The sequence below is a fragment of the Pleurodeles waltl genome, chromosome 12 (assembly GCF_031143425.1).
Source record: "Pleurodeles waltl isolate 20211129_DDA chromosome 12, aPleWal1.hap1.20221129, whole genome shotgun sequence".
Taxonomy (NCBI): Eukaryota; Metazoa; Chordata; class Amphibia; order Caudata; family Salamandridae; genus Pleurodeles; species Pleurodeles waltl.
This window is the reverse complement of record NC_090451.1, coordinates 507,267,861-507,286,651: the sequence shown is the minus strand read 5'-3', so window position 1 is coordinate 507,286,651 and position 18,791 is coordinate 507,267,861. Positions and strand designations below refer to the sequence as shown.

The 18,791-nt window shown below is 44.4% G+C and overlaps 1 protein-coding gene across 2 annotated transcripts in view; it reads left to right on the top strand.

Annotated features, from left to right (window-relative positions):
* Positions 1–11,238, top strand: part of LOC138267979 (F-box/LRR-repeat protein 2-like) — a 127,687-nt gene extending 116,449 nt beyond the window's left edge. For both annotated transcript variants that reach the window (XM_069217284.1, XM_069217285.1), the window contains exons 6-7: positions 1,079–1,296; positions 10,691–11,238. In XM_069217284.1, the coding sequence (XP_069073385.1) occupies positions 1,079–1,296; positions 10,691–10,859 (387 nt within the window). In that variant the 3' untranslated portion in view covers positions 10,860–11,238. The remainder of the gene's footprint in view (positions 1–1,078; positions 1,297–10,690) is intronic.
* The last annotated feature ends 7,553 nt before the right edge of the window (positions 11,239–18,791 follow it).

The window sequence follows — 18,791 nt, the reverse complement described above, 5'->3', positions numbered from 1 at the left end:
CTACTGCGATCAGTGGGATTTCTTAGAATGGTAACTCCTCACACAGGACCTTACTACGAGTGTGTGTAGTGGTACCTCTAGAGGAGATACCTTTCCCCACGTTTACAAGTTGACTGAGGCTAGGCTTGTGACCATTAGCTCCATTTCTTTTTCCGCTTACAAATTCCACTGGTGAAGACACTTTGTTCTTGGACACAGAAAGAGATACGGAATTTTGGAATGGTATATGGGAAAGGAAACAGTAATTTTGAGACACACATATGCTCCATTCCAGGCCTGAAAACTCGTTATTGCACAATATGCCGGTGGGAATACTGAATGGGAACTAATTTTAGGCCCTCTATTTCCGTGCCTTGCACCATGCAAATCGTAATCAAGACCACAGTGATTTGATGTGGTGTGTGTGACTGTCTAACAAGGTGTTCTCCTGTGGACAGGCTGATCCTTCCCTACACAGAAGATAATTGTACCGTCTCCAATAGGGCCTGGTGCACAATCATGTCAAATTTTGCAGCACAATTATTGCATTCACTAGAGCAAAATCTAACCATTGTGGATTTGCTGTATCAGAAATTCTGGAATTTTGTGCTCTTAAATGGTGTTTTCTCACACCGAAGCTCTACAGGTATGGTAGAATTTAGTTTCAAACATATTTGCTTAAAGAGATGATATTTTGGTGTTCCTGGGTGGGCCCATTGTCAAATGCTGGTGAGCACCCACAAAATCTGCGGGTATTCGCCAAGCCTCTTAAAATGCCCACAGTGCTTCAGATTACACAATGGACTCCATAGCCAGTGCAGGACAGTAAGTAACTCGAGATGCTACTATTGCTCATTAGATTTTTAAACAGGCTCAGAATGGGAAATATATGGTATTAAAGGTAAAACCCAGCTATACCTGTGACCATGGCCAAGAGTTGGCTATAGGTAAATCAGGGTAGGATCTTGTGAAAACCTTTAATGAAAAGGTTATTAAAACAGGTAAAATGGTAAAACCTAGATTCGATGCCATTTGAAACTCGGAGAGTCTTGTCAGTGTACTCTTCCTGTCACAGTGACTGTTTCTTACGTCTCTGCAGGTGATCCAGTTCACAGACCTCAGGCGGTTGTCTCTGAGCCTGGTGGTGGAGATAACTGACCGCAGCCTGGTGTCCTTTGCTGCTGCTTGCTGCTCTCTAGAGCAGCTGTCGCTGAGCCACTGCCTCCGGCTCAGCGACGAAGGGTTTCAGGCAGCTTCCCGCTACCTCAGGAGACTTCATCATCTCAACCTATCCGGCTGCAACCAGCTGACTGACCTGTGAGTACTGATCTGCGCAGGCTGCTCCCGGGTTGTAACCTTGGCTGGAGGCTGTTTGCGTCATCTCTGCCGCCGAGCATGTCTTCTGTGCGGTGCACGTTTGAATTTGGGAGTGTGTTTTAGAGCTCAAACAGCCACTTATTCTTTCTCCTCTGCTAGAACCATTATTTGTTTAAAAATGTATAAACTCAACGTCATGTTGACACTTTTTTTTTTTTTTTAACAGTTTCAGAGTTTTATTCGATGCCACTTTAGGTGAGGAGTTTCTGCTGAGGGTTAGTCTCTTTCCGGTATATGGGCAGGGTGAAGCATGATATATCCCGTTAAAATGCAAGCGTTTTACCTTTTTTGGCAGTGACAGGCTGTGAGTATTCCAGTGGGCGAATGCTTAGACACAGGTTAGTTCTCTGTCTGCTCATGGTGTTTACATTTCTGGGGACAGTCTGTGTGTTATATCTTTTTATGTCCAGAATAACTTTTCTTTTCTGGGGTCCAGAACCTACATTTTGGGACTGTGGTTTGATGTTGGCACCTGCAAAGTTGTAGGAACCCATGCAGAGTATATTTCAAACAGTGGGCTATTTCCTCTTTTGGGGCACATACTGTATTGTACTTTGGGGATCTATTTGTCTCTGTGCAAGCTCTTTCACATTTATTATCCGGAAGTGGGACATATAAAAGCTTTTGAAGAGGGTTTAATGTGGAGTAAATCTTCAAAATTGCAAGGCCTGACTCTTGCTTCTCATTTGGCAATGCAACGTATGATTGCTTCTCTGTTTTAGGGTGCTAGTTTGCGGTCTGTGCTGCAAGGGTTGGCTCCGTACCTTCGATCTATGGTCCAGTCTTTATGCCTGCATTTGTTTTCAGGTTCTTTGTCGATGGGCACGTTCTGTTTGCCAATTGAAGTGTTGTGTCTTATGTGTGTGTAATGCAGTGGTTTGTGGTCAAAGAACTGTTTTGTGTGCAAATCAAGCCAGCTGAAATAATTCAAGCTACATTTCCAGCAGCTATGGTAACTAGGCGTTTCTAGGCAGCCCATCTTCCTGGCCAGATTTGACTCCATACAACCTATTCAGGCAACTAACATTCCCTCTTCAGCTTCCAAGGCCCAGATAAGGTTGGAAATCGGCCTGTTAAAACAACAGTGGGTCTCATTAATAAGCTACTGGTATAGAAATAGAATCAGCTGAGGAATTGTATAAGCCATCTTTTAAGAAGAGCTAAACAGTGCTTGTGACAGATGCTGCAGACAGTCACTGGCCTTAACTAACGCTCTAAAGGAGCATGGAATGTAGTAATCTCGGATCGTTGGTCTATCCTTTAACCATTTAATAACAAAGGCAAGATATAGCTCATTTATGCAGGATCATTGCACCCTTAGTCGTGATAAAGTGTTTTGCCCGGAAGGGGGCGTTCTTATTCTGATCCGGATATCCTGTCACATTATGTGAATGAAATCAGATAAGTCAATTAAAATTAAAATTGAGTTTCTGCAAACTGTATTTGGATTGTTTTGTTTTATATAGCACTTACTTTCCCCGTGTGAGGCGCTGAAGCGCTTGCATACCTGGCTAGTATGCAACAACATGTAGGGTGTGTGGTTGTAAGTGGGCTGTCTTTGTTTTGATCCTATGTGGTTAATGTGTCCATATCATACATGATGACCTCCAAGGTGTGGTTATGATGTAATGAGACGCAAAGCTTACTAGTGTAATGGATGAAGTGTGAGACATAGGTGGTCAGTGTATGGTTTACAGTCGGCTGGCTGCTTTTAACTGCTCTCCAAGTCGCTTTATAGTATTTCTTGTGATCATAGTCCACTTAGCTGGTTACTGCACTAGGAAGCCCATTCATAAATATTTGTTTAAAGTTTTTGTTCCTGAAGAGGCATAGGTTGAGGGAAGACATGGTAGGGATATCTGCTGGGATAGAGTTTGGTAATGTCATCTTATATCCGATTGTCATTGTGAGAAGTCAAGAAGCTGTCACAGTATGTAGCTTATCGGGCCCTGCAGAGGTGGACTAAATTAAAATCCTCCGTTGGCCAGCAGCATGTGGCACATCTTTTCAGTTGTTTCATGCCTGTTCAGCTGGTGATGTGGGGTTTATTGCTTTAGACTAGTACATTACTGGGCAATGGACAGGACCTGTAGCAGTTTTATCTTATGCGAGTGTGAGAGTGCCAGGCAGTGTAAGGAAATTATTATTCAGTCTGTATAAACTACAATTGACTGCACAACAGCTGAGCGGTATGTTATTAGGATTAGTGTGGCCAAGGAGAGTTATATATTGTATGGTATTGTAATTGCATTTATGTAGTGCTTACTGCCCCAGATGAGGTGTTTAAACACTTTATGCCAGTAAGTATCTGGCTCTGTAATCCATGGTTAGTGGTTTTTCATGGGTTATTAAAATTAATCTTGCAGTTTAAAAAATACCGTTCAATGCAAGTACTCCAGTTGCTAAGTGGTAGATTCAATTAATTGGAGTTTGGTGTGATTTGAAGGGAGCTGTAAGTACATTTATACGGTTGATTGATGGTCTTAGTAGGTGTGTTACAGGAGGAATATTGTTAGGCTGCAGAGGTATGGTTTTTAAATGAGAGGTTGTGATCTTTGAGACTAGTTGTGGCCATTTCTCATAAATACAGCATTAGAGGTTACGGCAAACATGAATGTGACCTACTGTAGTCTATGCTGACAGAGAGGAGGAATGCAGATCCTCAAATGTACGGGGAGGTTCATTTGAGAGAGAAAGGAGAAGCAACAGTTGAAAGATATAGATCAAGGCCAATTTTCTTGGGAATTCTTGAGGCTTTTTTGACATTGAAGGCAATCTTTGGGGTGCAGATCTGCAGGAAAAGACATTTTTGTGTGAGATAGTGCTAGATAAGGTACTTTTGAGGAGCACTAGACTCAGGCGCACAGTCTATCCACTGAAAGGCTAGAGCTTAGACCGCCGCATTGGCAAGAACTGCTGATAAGCTCAAGGACTGAAAGCATAGAGTAATGCTGGACACATATATAGGGTACTATCAAGAGGCCTAATCTGTGCTCAAAAGCAGTAGAATCCTTATGATCATAGCAATGTGTGAGATTTTACTGGGTAAATAATGAAAACATCAAAAAGGAGATTCTGCAGTGCTGATTCAGATGTCTTCTAATGTTCACTAAGTTTGGCTCACTGTATTATTTACAAAAGTGAGGTGGGTGCCCCTGGATGTGGATTGGCATAAAATATGCTGGGGAAAGCTTCCCCAGACAGTGGAAGTGTATTGGCTGCATTCCTGAAGCTGGAGACCAGTACTTCAAAGTCAGTAGTTTATAGGAAGGGCTATGTTTAGCAATTTTATCAACCTTGTTGGCATGCGGATGCTGATTGTTTTTTTCCTCAGCTCTGCTATTTATGTAAATATTGGGGAGGAAGGGTGAAACTGTTGTGTCTGTTGTCAAGGTAAGAAGTTTCTAAGCCATGCAAGGAGGCTATTGAAACTGTACTAATTGTAAAGATGACCAGCTATTAGCAGCTTTTGTGAAATTTATAAAAGTTGCAAAACATAGATATGAGTCAGTTTTGGAGCAGCAATCTGAGTGTTTAATTAGATTTTTTTTCTAGAAAACTAAGTGGTATTTTATTTGGCAGCATTAGGAGCAGTAGCTTTGTAGTAATTTGACTAGTTTGGCGTAATTACATTTTTGTAGCAGAACACTACGGAATACTTTGTTCATTATATCTTGAGTTGACAGTTTACAGTATTCTGGCTTTTCTTGGCCAGTTGTTGATATGAAAAGTGCCCATTAGATCAGCTAATATTTACCAACAGCGTAAAAGATCAATTTAGGTATAAACTTTGCTGCTCACTCACAGTTGTGACTAACTTCTGTTTTAGCTTCTGTTCCTAAGGCCTGCTGTGTGCCTACACTTTGGAATTAATTGATGCAGTGAAAGCTTTTTTTGCAGTGTTTTCTTCTAATTGCCGATCAGGGTTGTTTAACAATTCAAATACTAAATATACAATGAAGAAGTGTCGTTGTTAATTTGTACTTTATTTAAAAACTCTTTGTTAGGTGTACTCTGTGTCTATCTTTGATGGATTTTTATCAACTAATGAACAAGTTACTTACCTTCAGTAACGCCGTATCTGGTAGAGAAAATATGTATTTGCAGATTCCTTACCTCTGAATTTCCCCCAGGTGTCAGACTGATCCAGAGAATTTTGTGAGAAGTATCCCTATGTGGCATCAGGTGACGTTGATCGGCTCCGCATCAGTCGTCTGCGCCGGAAATGACATTGCGGTTCCTATATAGGCACCACCCCTGCGCGCTGTCAGTTTCTTTTCACAGCTTTCCAGGCCAGAAGTGCAGAGTCATAAAGAAACTGACTAATAATGCCTCCAAACTAAGGCCCTCAAAGGGGAGTCCTTGCCCCTAGAAATCAGTTTGCAGAGTGTGGAATATCGGTGGGTAAGTGAGTAATCTGCAACTAGATATTGTCTTTATGAGATAAAGCATTACCAAAGGTAAGTAACTTGTTCATCTGATAGAGACTTCTAGTTGCAATTTTCTTATCTTTGAATAGATACCAAACTAATACCATCCCTGGAGGTGGGTCTGCGAACCAAGATCAAAGTACTCGTCCCTGCGGACCTGACTGTCCAGGGATTAGTGCTTGGTAAACGTGTTCAGGGATGCCCGCGTTGCTACCTGACAGTTATCAGGAGCTGGAACTCTGCATGCTAACACAGTGGTTGCAGCTGTAGCACAAGTAAAACGAGCATTCAAACCCTCATGGGGTTGCTTTTTGGACAGTGCATAGCAGATCTTAATACAGAGTATGACCCATCTGGAGTTGGACCTTTCTGCACTGCCCAACCTTTCTTCGTACCCACATAACCTACAAAGAGTTGATCATCCACCTGGAACTTTTTTGTAAAGATCAAAGTAGAACGTCACGCTCTTTTTGGGTCCAGGCGGTGGAGTCTCTCCTCTTCCTTAGAAGGATATGGGGGGGGGGGGGGAGTAAAAAGTAGGCAAGGTGATGGATTGGCATACATTAAATGTGTAACCACTTTTGGCAAAAAAGCCCTAGTGCAAAGCACAACTTTGTCAGGATAGATGGATAGGTAGGGTGGCTTAGATGACAATGCCTGTAGCTCTCTCACCCTGTGGACATATGTAATGGCCATAAGGAAGGATGTTTTCAAAGTGAGAAGCCCGAGAGGATAATTGTGGAAAGGAGCACACATCAGAAATGTCAAAACCAAATTCAAATCCCAATGAATGGGGATAGAGGAAATAAATGTATAAGGCCTTTGAGGAACCTATGAACAATAGGGGACTTAAAGGAGGCTGATCAGGCAACCTGAAAAAAGCAGAAATAGCAGGCAAATAGCCTTCAAGTTCCCGCAGCAGAGGCTTGCTGGACCAGGAGAAGGATAAACAACAGGACCTCAGAGAGAGGGGGTCAACATACTTGCCTGTGCACTAGGCCACAAATTTCATCCAATGACAGGCGTATACCTTTTTGTTGAAGGGACGCCTGGCTGTCAAGATTATATTACAGACTTCGGGAAGAAGGTCAAAAGCTGTCAGCTGTCGCTGCTTAATCTCCACACAAGAAGATGGAGAGTAGACAGGTTTGGGTGGGTGCAGAACCCTCCCCTGCTGCTGCACAGAAGATTTTCCCGAAGGGGACGTCTGATCTGAGGATCGTTGGACATGCTCAGCAGCTTGGGATACCAGACTGTCTGTGCCCGTTACGGAGCCACAAGGATTACTTGGGCCTGATTGTTCTTGATCTTCTTGAGAACTCTGGGCAGAAGTGGTATGGGCGGAAAGGTGTACATGAGGCCTGAGTTCCACTCGAGACAAAAAACGCCTCAGAGCGATTGCTGCATTGGAAACTCTAACATGCAAAACTGCTGACATTACGTGTTTTCTGTGGAGGCGAACGGATCTAACCAAGACTCATCCCACTGCTGAAAGAGACCCTGTGCTACCTCTGGATGGAGAGCCATTTGTGATACGCTAGGCATTTTCGGGTGTCCTGGCGTTCAGAGAGCCTGCCAGATGTAAAACTACCAGGAATATGCCCTGCTTTTCCAGTCACATCCAGAGTCACAGAGCCTCTTGACAAAGGGTCCACGACCCCACCTGCCCTGCTTGTTTTAGTACCACATGGTGTGGTGTGGTCCATGAACACCTGCCCCATCTTTCCCTTGATAGAGGGAAGAAATGCCTTAAATGCCAGCTGGATCACACAGAGATCCTACAGGTTGATGTTGAGTTCAGATTCCACCGGAGACCACATGCCTCTGATTTCCACCTCTTCCTGATGGCTGCCCCATCCCAGGAGTAATGCATCTGGCACTACTGTTAGATCTGGTTGGGGAACAGTGAGGGATCTGCCTCTGACCCAGTTGCAGTTCATTAACCACCAGGGCAGTTCCCTCCGAGATCTTGACCTTGTTGCAGAGATTCCCCTGATGCTGCGCCCATTGGTACTTCAGATCCCACTGCAGAGCCTGCATATGCCATTTGGCATATGTCACCAGCAGGAGGCCATGAGGCCCAGCAGCCTCAGGCTCATTCCCACCGAAATTCAGGATAGAGTCTGACACATCGGTATCATAGCCTGAACTTTCCACTTGGGAGGATAAGCCTAAAACTTGGGAGGATAAGCCTAAAACTGCACTGTGTCCAGAACAGCTCTCATCAAATGGAGCATTTGAGAGGGTGTCAGGTGTGAGTTTGGCACACTTATAGTGAACCCCAGTGAATGCAGAAAGTCCGCCAAGTGGGAGATGACAGTCTGGGGGGAGCCTGCATTCAACAGGCAGTCGTCCAGATAGGGGGAAGATTGACACCCCTGATCTGGGCAGATGAACTGCGACCACCGCCGGCAACTTGGTGAACACCCGAAGGGCACTGATAAGGCCAAAGGGGGGGGGGGGGCACAGTAAACTGAAAGTGCTCATGGCCTACTGTGAACTGTAAGTAACATATGTGAGCAGCCAGGACGTGGATGTGAAAATAAGTGTCCTGCAAGTCCAACACTAACATCCAGTCTTCTGGGTCCATGGCAGATCGAACCTGAGCTACAGTGAGCATCTTGAACTTCTCCTTTTTGAGGAGGAGAATGAGGAACGGCAGGTCTAGCATAGAGTGGAGACCCTTGTCCTTTTTGGGTACCAGAAAGTAGTGTGAATAGCAAACACAACCTATTTCTGGCATGGCAACCCTCTCTATGGCTCCTTTGGCCTAGGGAGCCATAACTTCCTCGTGGAGAAGGGCTAACTGTCTTATGTGATGGATTGCCAACGGAGCAGGTGATGGCATATCCTGCCTGGCCCTAGGTGGAGAAGAGTCAGACTAGGAAGGCTTAGAGGCTGCTGATGGGGGCATCATACTGGCCAGATCTCTGGCCACCCGATCCGCAAGGATGGTGGATCCTGCGCCCTCTACCTCGCAGAGGATGGGAAGCATGCACGGCATAGTGGCCGGCCAGGAATGGATGTGGTTGGAGACTCCTTCTTTAGCCACAAAAGGGGTGAAAGGTAGACTGAGGGGGATGAGGGGCCACCACGAGACGCAAGGACCTTGACGTAGCTCGAGAATACTTAAAGCACTCGAGCGCCGAGTGCGTCTAGTCTCCGAAGAGGCAGGTGCCATCAAAGGGCATGTCCATCAAGGTAGCTTGGACATCACCTGAAAAGACAGACGCCCTCAGCCAGGCATGGTGCCTCAAGGCCATTGTCGAGGAAACCGCTCTGCCCAACGAGTTGGTCGTGTCCAGCCCACAACGGATTGTGAACTTCGCTGCATCCCTCCCATCTGCAGCAGCCTGAGAGAGTGCATCCCAGGCCTCCTCCAGGACCTGTGGCAGCACTTGCGCAACCATATCCCATAGGGTGTGGGAATAACGGCCCAAAAAGCATGAGGTGTTCATGGACCACAATGCAAGGCTGGTGGAAGAAACCATCTTCTTCCTATGTGTGTCCAACGTTTTGGATTCTGTATCCGGGGTTACAGAAAGAAACATGCCGTGGGAGGTAGAGTCTTGGATAACCAAGCTGTCAGGGATAGGGTGTTGCATCAGAAAACTTGGTCCCCTAGACTGGGGAGATGGGAGCGAGCAGTTGTCCTGTTCACAGGAGCCCCTCTGCTGGGTTTGGATTAGGTACCTAGAAGGACATCTGTAACGGCCTCATTAAATGGGAGCATGGGTTCTGAGGTGGAAGGTTCTAGTTGTAGAATCTCTGTCAGAAGATTAGTCCTCATGGCCACCGAAGGCAACTCAAGGTACAGGACCTCAGCTGCCCTCCTCACCACCATAAAATAGGAAGCTCCCTCCTTCGTAGCAACGGTAAGAGGAGAAAGCATGCCAGTATCTGGAGATGTATCCAGTTTGCTGGCTTCACTCAAGTCTGTACGTCAGTCCATAGGTTGTTCCTAGAGCTGGTATTCCAAAGGGTTCAGGGACCCCTCCCATTCCCCACCGTAACCTATCCCATCTGGCTACATGTCAGAGTCTGGGATTACAATGGGAATGGCGCCACCTATGGGCGCGGACTGCGCCAGGAGCATTGGCTTCGAGACTGGCATTGGGGAAGGTCGGAGTGGTATGACTGACGTCTATCTGGATCCGTGACTGAATACTTGGGTGCCTTTCAAAGCTGAGCCGTAATGGAACGCGAAAGGGCCTCTTCTGACTCCTTGGGGTCCATAGGTGCTCCAGAGGTGTCAGACTGCCAAAAATGAGGCGCATGGCCTCTTAAAACTCTCTAAGTTGGGCATGGGTCACTCCGGCTCCCAGAAATTCGGGGAGCGGGAAATCAACCCAGGTGCAGGCTCTGTAGAGCGAGGGTTAAAAGGCAAATACTCTCTCATCTCATCAGCCGACAGAGGAGAAGAATGCTTCAACTACTTAGGTTTCTTCTTCTGCCTTGACTTACCCTATGATCAGAACCGCAGGGCTTGCATCCAGTCTTCTTTAGTGACATCCTTGACACGCCAGGAGTTGAAAACTCGAAAAAAAATCTTTGACAAAATGTTGGAAATAGTAAAAAAATGACTGAGAAGTAGTTCTTTTCAGAGCAGCGATGCTGGCACAGAAAAAAAAGAACTGATGTCACCACACTGGGGTGGCGCCTATATAGTAACTGCAAAGTCACATCCGGCGCAGACAATACCAACAACGGACGCGGAGCCAATTGCCACCAGACAACGCACAGGGATACTGTTCACAGAATTCTCCAGATCCTGTCTGACGCCTAGTGAAAATTCAAAGGTAAGGAATCTGCAACTAGAAGTCTCTATCAGATAAATACAGTTTTTAATCTTATTGATACTGTGGCGTGCAGCAGGTTGTGATTTAGTGCAATCTATGTTTCAGGACTCTGAAGGCTCTTGGAAAGGAGTGTAAGGAGCTGCGTTCGTTGGACGTATCCATGTGTAATGGGTTCACCATGCTTGGCGTCGCCTTCCTTCAGTCACAGCTGCCTCTCCTCACCAAACTGCAGACCCGTTTTGTGGGGGGTGCAGATCTCTCCCTCACCCTTTGAAAAGGCCGCTTTGCACGGAAGCCGTGGTCTCCAGTTCCAAACACTTTTCATAAGACCTCCAGAAGCCAGGCAGCACAACTTGGCACCCCAACTGAAAGACCTGTTGACCCCACAGAAGGGTCTATTACCGCTCTGTCGAAGCCAGGGAACCAACCAGGATGGAGAAAGAAAGCTGCCATGTTACCTTTGTCTCTACAGGCACAGAAGAGACTGCACCTGTTTCCTACACAAACCAAAGATACTATGCTCCGTGCCTGCGAGAGGCACTTAATGTCTGTGGAAACGTACGGTTGATTACTTTACATTTCGGTATCTTAAAACTGACCATAATTTTAACATGATAAATTAAATCTTTCTGTTAATGATTACAGATTACAAATATTTCTCTGGAACTTTTTAGCAACTTTCGTCGACCTATTTTTTTGGGATGGTAGGTGGTAAAGAGTTGGGTGGCGTAATTGACCCAGGTTTTCAGGCAGAGGGTTACCCGAGTTTTGACTTCTATACACACCAACTGGCTCATTTTCAGTATCTAGAACTTCCCAGGACAAATTCCATTTGTCAAGTGTTCTTTTTTACTGTGTCTTTGTGCCCTGTTTCAACAATGGTTGTAACACATGGCCGGGAGCATGCACAAATATTTTCCCCATTTTACACTCTTAAATACCTTTTCCACGTTTTGCACAATCTCTTAGCACCAGTGGTGGATGTGTAGTTTAAAATGTAAGTGATAAAAGGAGGGTTTTCATAATGTGCGTTTGAACCAACAAAAGTGCACTGATTTGTTGTAAATTACAGTTGCCCCTCAAATGTGTCCAGCCAGACTTTCGCTCAGAGGGGCTACTTGAATTGTGTGGCTTTCAGAGTCACTTCATGGAGGATCCAACGGTATGTTGGGTTAAATAAGAGGACTCTCACCTGCATCACGTTGTAGGACACATGAGTAATCCTGACAACCTTATATGCGTCCGTGGCATGATGCGTGTGGTGTACTAACCGTGGGGTTGTGGCATGATGTGGAACTAATTCATCCATGCCATACAAGGAATGTCTTCATTGTTCTCAGTGATAGGCATTCAGATACAGAGGCTGTGCCTATTTCCTGGCGTGTATCATTTCAGGGGGGAATTCCTCCCTTTTATATCTGCGGCTATAACGTTGCATGAGGAGAAGTCTGCTGCTTTACATCGCCGCTGAGCAGAATTCTGAATTAAGAAAATGTGTATTTTGACATCTGAATGGGAGAAATACCACAAGTATGGTTAGAGGGCTCTTTTCATTAACAGATGAACACAATTCTTCTGTGGGCAGCATCCTTCTACTTCCAAGGTTCAGTGGTTCTAACAGGACTAATCTGGACGTGGAACACATACTTAGTTCTAGAAGATGCACATTTTACCTAAACCGACCCTCACACACAGACTATCAACCTGATACAGAGTTTGGTAGATGTGGAACATCCACCAAAAAAGAGCAGATCTCACACTATCTACTCAGCGTGCATATACACTCGTACACTTTCATACAGGATGGACCTGGACATTTGGTGCTTTTTAGTGCATGCCACATCAGCCAAACTCTAAAGAACGCCGTACACGAAACTAGCAGCCTCTTGTCAGTCCACCCATTAAGGAGCTCTGCGGCTGTTCCTTCATACTTACCAGCTAAAAGGGTGAATTACAGAATATGTATATAAAAACATATAGACACTATACCATGTACTCATTTATTAATGTCTTGATCCTAACTGACTTCTATGGCATAATGCTTACAGTGCCTTATGATTCTGTCGGACATTCAGCATATCATAGGAAGCAGAATGTCCACATCGCACCAGAGCCTCCCGCCTTGTCTATGCCCCTCCAAGTGATTCACATTAGAGACATCCTTGACACCAACATGCATACCTCGAAGCCATACAGGTAGCGGAGCCACTGTCACCTCTGAAGCACAGCCATACAGAGTTCAATTCATACCTTGTCCTACAGCAACAATATGCATTAAGAACAACCCTACCAGCACCATACACACAATACTGGTCCACCATAAATATGTGGCCGCTTCAGCAGCACATTCATACCCTCTTGCTAGCCCACATAATTACCACCCAGAAGGTGGTCATCTAAATATATCACAGGGCATTACATCAAAATAACATAATCTGCAAAGGGTCATCCCGCCAAACTGAACCAGTGTACCAAGCAGAGCAATGGACACCTGGGAACCCCACCATGAAGGAACAAATGGCGAAGACATACTCGTCCTTGAACATAACACTCAATACAGTTGCCTAACCGGACAAGCTGGCCTCTATCCAATATAAAACATCACTGCACAGTAAGTTAGCTTAGTGAAACATTGACATCTGGTATGTAATATGGCTCGACTCTAAACAATACAAAACACAACCCAATAAAGTGTTGACAGAAAACTCAGACTCCTGTCAACAAAAAGTCTACAATTGGAAACAGTGATGAGATTTTGACTAAGGCACCATACACTTGTATCCTAGATAGGTTATGCCACCTGCATATCATAACATTTGTTCATTCAACAATAAAAGTAAGCACAATCTCCACTTTTGCCCGTAAACCGGTGAATGGAGTGATGTGTGTCTAGCCGGTCAGCCCTAAAAGAGAACCAGTAGTATGATGTGATGTTAAGTATCGGCTCTAGAGGTGTGTCAACTGCACAATGTATTGGTAATTGTAGAAATCCCAAAAGTAAGTCAGCACCACAATTGTGACTAATGGAGCAGTCTTAAAAGTGGGACAATGACATAATATGTGGTTAATCAGATTGGTCCTAATGGTCAGCCTCCAGCATGATTTGTGACAGCCTAGTGCAGTTCTTGAATTTGAGCCAAAGAGTATTTCTGGTCTCAACTAGACCTGCATCCATAAAAAAACGCAGTCTACTCGTGTGCAAAAAGCACATCATTCAGAGACAAGGTGGAATGAGATGCACTTATGTGACCTCTGGTGTATCTGTGGGCTTATTTACATTTTGGGTGTCTAATGTATTCATACACAAATCGCCAGTATTTAAAAATATGCGGATGGAGAAATGGGTTGAACTGCAAACATAATTTATATATTAAAAATAGGGAATGTTAAAATCGAGGAGTGGCGACAAACATGCAGTGCCATAAGGGCAGCCAATGGCACAGTATGTCGTTAATCAGGCCAGCCCTTAAAAGAAACAGAAATGTGTGGCTAATTCGGTAACCTCCAGTGGCATCTATTGTGGCAAATTTCAGACTTGAAGATGAACCAGTGGCGCATGATGTGTGGCTTATTGTGGGCAAACCTGAAGGTTGAATTGATGACACCATTTTGACTAATTTGTGTGGTCCTACAGGGTAGCCATTGGCACGATGTGTGGTTACTTGAGCACTAAAGTGTGATTAATGGATGATTTAAGGTTTATCATATGGCCCTTGATGACTGGCGTATAGGGCACTCAGGCTGTGCCTGATGGGCTGGTCTGACAGGTCAGTTTGTGGATGTTTGTGGGCCTGTTTTATTGTCTTCTGGGCCAGTTTTTCTGGTTGAGCGCAAAGCGCACTGTCCCTGGTGTAATCTCTCTGTGGGCTTTTAATCACGCCCATGTCACGCCCATCAGTTTGGTTGGTTCGTAAGCTTGCCTTTTAAAATTCGCTTGAGTTTATTAGTGAAAGGCATGCATACGCCATGCATTTTCTGGTGTTTAGCCCGCCTCAAGTGTACGGGGCAACTACTGAAAACATAAGAGGCTCCATGTTTTTGGAAAGGCTCCTGGACTACTTTTTCTCTTTAATTAATGGCAGTGTGATCTCGCTGGGCAGTAGTCAAGGGCTTTGCATGACATCGACCGTGTTGCGTGGATATTTGCACTTTTGCCGGTTACATGGATAATTGCACTTTTGCCAATATGTTTCACTCGAAGCAAACTTCTGTTTCCTTTTTTGTGTCTGCTTTATGTTCATGGTGGCTGTTGGCTCACTTATGTGAAACTGTTTTACTTTTCATTTTCAGTTTATGTGGCCAGAAAAGTCCGGTTAGGAGTTTACAACGCTAATATTTTTAACTCGAGCTAACACGAGACCCATTGCATTGCAAATGCTTGTTACTTTTGATTTCCTTGATTTTCAAAGAGATTGCCTGCAGAAAGCTCAAATCCATACAGTCTTCCACACCTTGCAAAACGCTTGCACGTCGTGGCTTTACAAGTTCAGACCTGCCCCCATTTGCAAACATGGCCATTTATTTAGCATTCTCATTCACTAATGGAGGCTAATTTTATTTTGGCACCAGGGGCTTTTTTCTGTCCCAGTCCGACCCTGCCTTGAAGGTGAAGCAATGATACTCTAATTGTGCCAGTATGGCCCCAGACACAAATAACTCATTTATATTGCAAACACAGCTTCTTACCTGTGGGAATGCCCTCTCGCTCTCCCTTGGATCTATGAATCTTAACATGTGCCTAATCATGTTATGCACTAAAGGTGAGCCAGTAGCACAAATTCAATATGTCATTAATCTTGTCTTGCACTAAAATGATCCACTGGCTTGGGGAGTGTGTCTCTAGGACTGAATCCTTTAAAATGAATATTTGTAATTACATTAACAGTTTTAGCTGGGGCACAGGGAAATCGTTTTTCAAGCACGTCCAGCTCAGTGGATGGTATGGAATGTTTTCTGCATCTAGGACGACCACTCATTATCTTTAAATTCCACCACTCTTTTCATGGCAGTCTTTCACACTGCTAGGTCCGTCGGATATGTGACGGATCATCCATTCCGGATCGGGTGACTCAGCCACCCATTTGAATACCTCATATAGAGGATGGACCTGATGGTGCAGTCTGATGACGTTTTACAAGTGGAATATCCCTTTTCACCTACTGCTAAATATGCTGGGTATGCTGCTGGATGAACAGACGCCATGGATGTATTTTTTTGTAAAACTTTTTTTTTTTCTTTTTTTTTTGGGCGACAGGCTAAATGTTTTTTTTTTTTTTTTTAACTTTGCATGGAATATCTGGCTATTTAATACAAATCTTGCTAATGGTTAGTACTTTCAATTAATCAACTGAATATATATTTTTTGTAAAATGATATTTGTAGTTTTTGTAGAATGTTTTGATTTTAGGATTCAGTTTTGTATTGTTTTAATTTATTTTGTGTATAAGTCCCAGATTTCTGGCTAATTCAGAATTTGAGGATTGTCTGTGAAGAGAGTTAAGTGTAAAGTTCTCCTCTAGTCCTGAATTAGATACGTTATATATCACAGCATCTGTGTGACTGATATTGCTTTTGTGCCAGCGATCAGGCAGGTGGCCTCTGGTTGAGAAATCCAACCTTGTCTTTTCCGCTAGATAGTTCATCGCAGGTGCAGGGAATTGGGGCCATTCAATGGGTAAATATGTTTAAGCACTGACTAGTGTCCAAGGGTGGCAGCAGTGCAGGGAACTCTGACAGATATGGCAATGTCGCCTCAGGGCTCATGGAAAGGGAGAGGTCGGTATTGTCTTACATTGGACTGGTCAGTTGATTATCAGTAACCAAGGTCAGTGAGCACAGATACGTATTTCATGACGTTGCATTCAGGGCCGCTCCCAGGAGAGATTGAACTGAAAAATAGAGATACTGCCCGATGAAGCTCCGTACGTGCTCCACTACAAAAAGAGTTTAATTACAATTATGAAAAGGCTGTAAAATGTGTTTTTATTTCTGTAGCTGTCAGCAATGAGTATGTCTGGTATCAGATATTGCATATCCCGTTCAATCGCCACTGCAATCACATCTTTTGAATTATTGTTATATTTTTTTGACTGTGTGGGGTCTGTGGTAAGCAACTGCACATCAAGTAATCTGTCATTGTTTTGCTTCTCTAGCCCAACTGATTAGGAGTTGCTAGCACCACAGTCAAGGTCTCGGTCAGGCCTACAGTGTAATCATTTCCCATATAGCAAGAACCTATGGGCTATATGTACAAAGCATTTTTGCTGTCGCAAACGGCCCAATTTCCAAAATCGGGCCGTTCGCATTGGCAAAAATGCTTTGCCTGATGCACCAACACCCAAACTGCAATTCTCCAGGATTGCAGTTTGGGTGTAGAAATCACTATTTGTAAGGGGCGTGTTCAGGACGTCAATTCAAAATAACGATTTCCAGTGTCATGTATCAAGGTTTTGTGACTGAAATGCGGTTGCAAAACCTTGATATTTTATCACCAACTCAAAGTTGGTGGTAATGCACTTGCAAATTGGAAATAGTCCCCCAGGGAACCCCTTCCCCATTGTGAATGTTGAAAAAACATTTTTAAGAGCATGCAGTGGTCCCACAGACCACTGCCTACTCTTAAAAAAATTAAATTTCAATGTTTCATTGTTTTCTTTTTAACTGCATTCCGTTTTTCTTTAAGGAAAACGGGCTGAGTTTAAAAACAATGCTTTATTTAAAAGCAATCACAGGCATGTTGGTCTGCTGAGCCCAGCAGGCCACCATCCCTGTGATGACTGCGATTCCTAATGGGTTGCAAATTGCAACCTATCTCATTAATATTCATGAGGTAGGGCGATTTGCGGGCCACTAGGAATCGGAAGCATGAAACAAAGGGCCGGATGTATGAACGATTTGGAAGTTGCAGATTGGTTGCAAACTAGCGAATACAAAATGGGCCTTATGCTATGTACAAAACCCATTCGCTACCTAAAATTGCGATGCAACCAAATTGCGACTCGCAAACTTTTGCGAACGGAAATAGAGAGTCGGTATTAAGGAATCGCTAAGACTGACTTGCAAACTGGATGTATAAGTCAGTCGCAAATAACGATGAGTCCCTATTTGGCCCGTTTGCACATGCAATTTACCAACAATTCAAACCAGGTGGTAAATGGGTGCAAACTATAAATACAGGCCTAGGATGCACCACGGCTGTCCAGTGTCTACCATGTGCCTGATAGCAAAGAAGACGCACATACTGGCTGCCCAGCAGATGAGGAGCCAGAGACAAGAAAGGATTCTTTGTGCCAGGCTGACACTTTTCCCAAAAAACTGAGGAGAAAATATATGACCATTATATTTTGTAAGTAGCACAGTCATCCTGGATACCATAGAGCTTTTAAGGCCACAGTTAGAAAGCATACTCTGCACAGCAATTCCATCCCGCCCATGTTGTGCTTATTACACTTCTTAACCAGTGGAAGTCACCAGAGTGTGATAGCTGTTGCAGAATGGATGTCTCAAAGTGCGCTTTTGTGTAGGAATTTCCTAGATGCCTTGCTTATGTTCATCCACTGCTACATATATCTGCCCAGGAATGGGAAGGAAATACAAAGTACTAAAATGCAACTTTACAAGATTGCCAATTTCCCCCATATCATAAGGAGTATAGATAAGACACGTGCCCATATATCCATCAGCCCATATTAAATGTCTATTTAGGAACCACAAAAATACCCATTCTCTGAAGTTTCAGGTTGTTTTCAATGCCCACAACATAATCACTGATATAGTGTCACAGGGGCAAATTTATACTCTGTTTGCGCCGAATGTGCGTCAAAATTTTTGACGCACCATCGGCGCAAACCCTGCCCCATATTTATACTTTGACGTCCGACCCCACGGGTGTCAAAGTTCCACCATGAGCGTCATTTTTTGGAAGGGGGAACTAGCCTTGCGTTAATTATATGCAAAGTAGGTGTTCCCTTCCAAAAAATGACTTTAAGGCCTGTGCCCCATATTTATACTCTGACGTCATTTTGACGCACAGGAGGGGGCAGGCCTTAAAAAACGGCGCAAAGCCTGATGGGCGCCGTTTTTTAACGCCTGGGTCAGGGCAGGCGTTAAGGGACCTGTGGGCTCAGAAGGAGCCCAGAGGTGCCCTCCCATGCTCCCAGGGACACCCCCTGCCACCCTTGCCCACCCCAGGAGGACACCCAAGGAT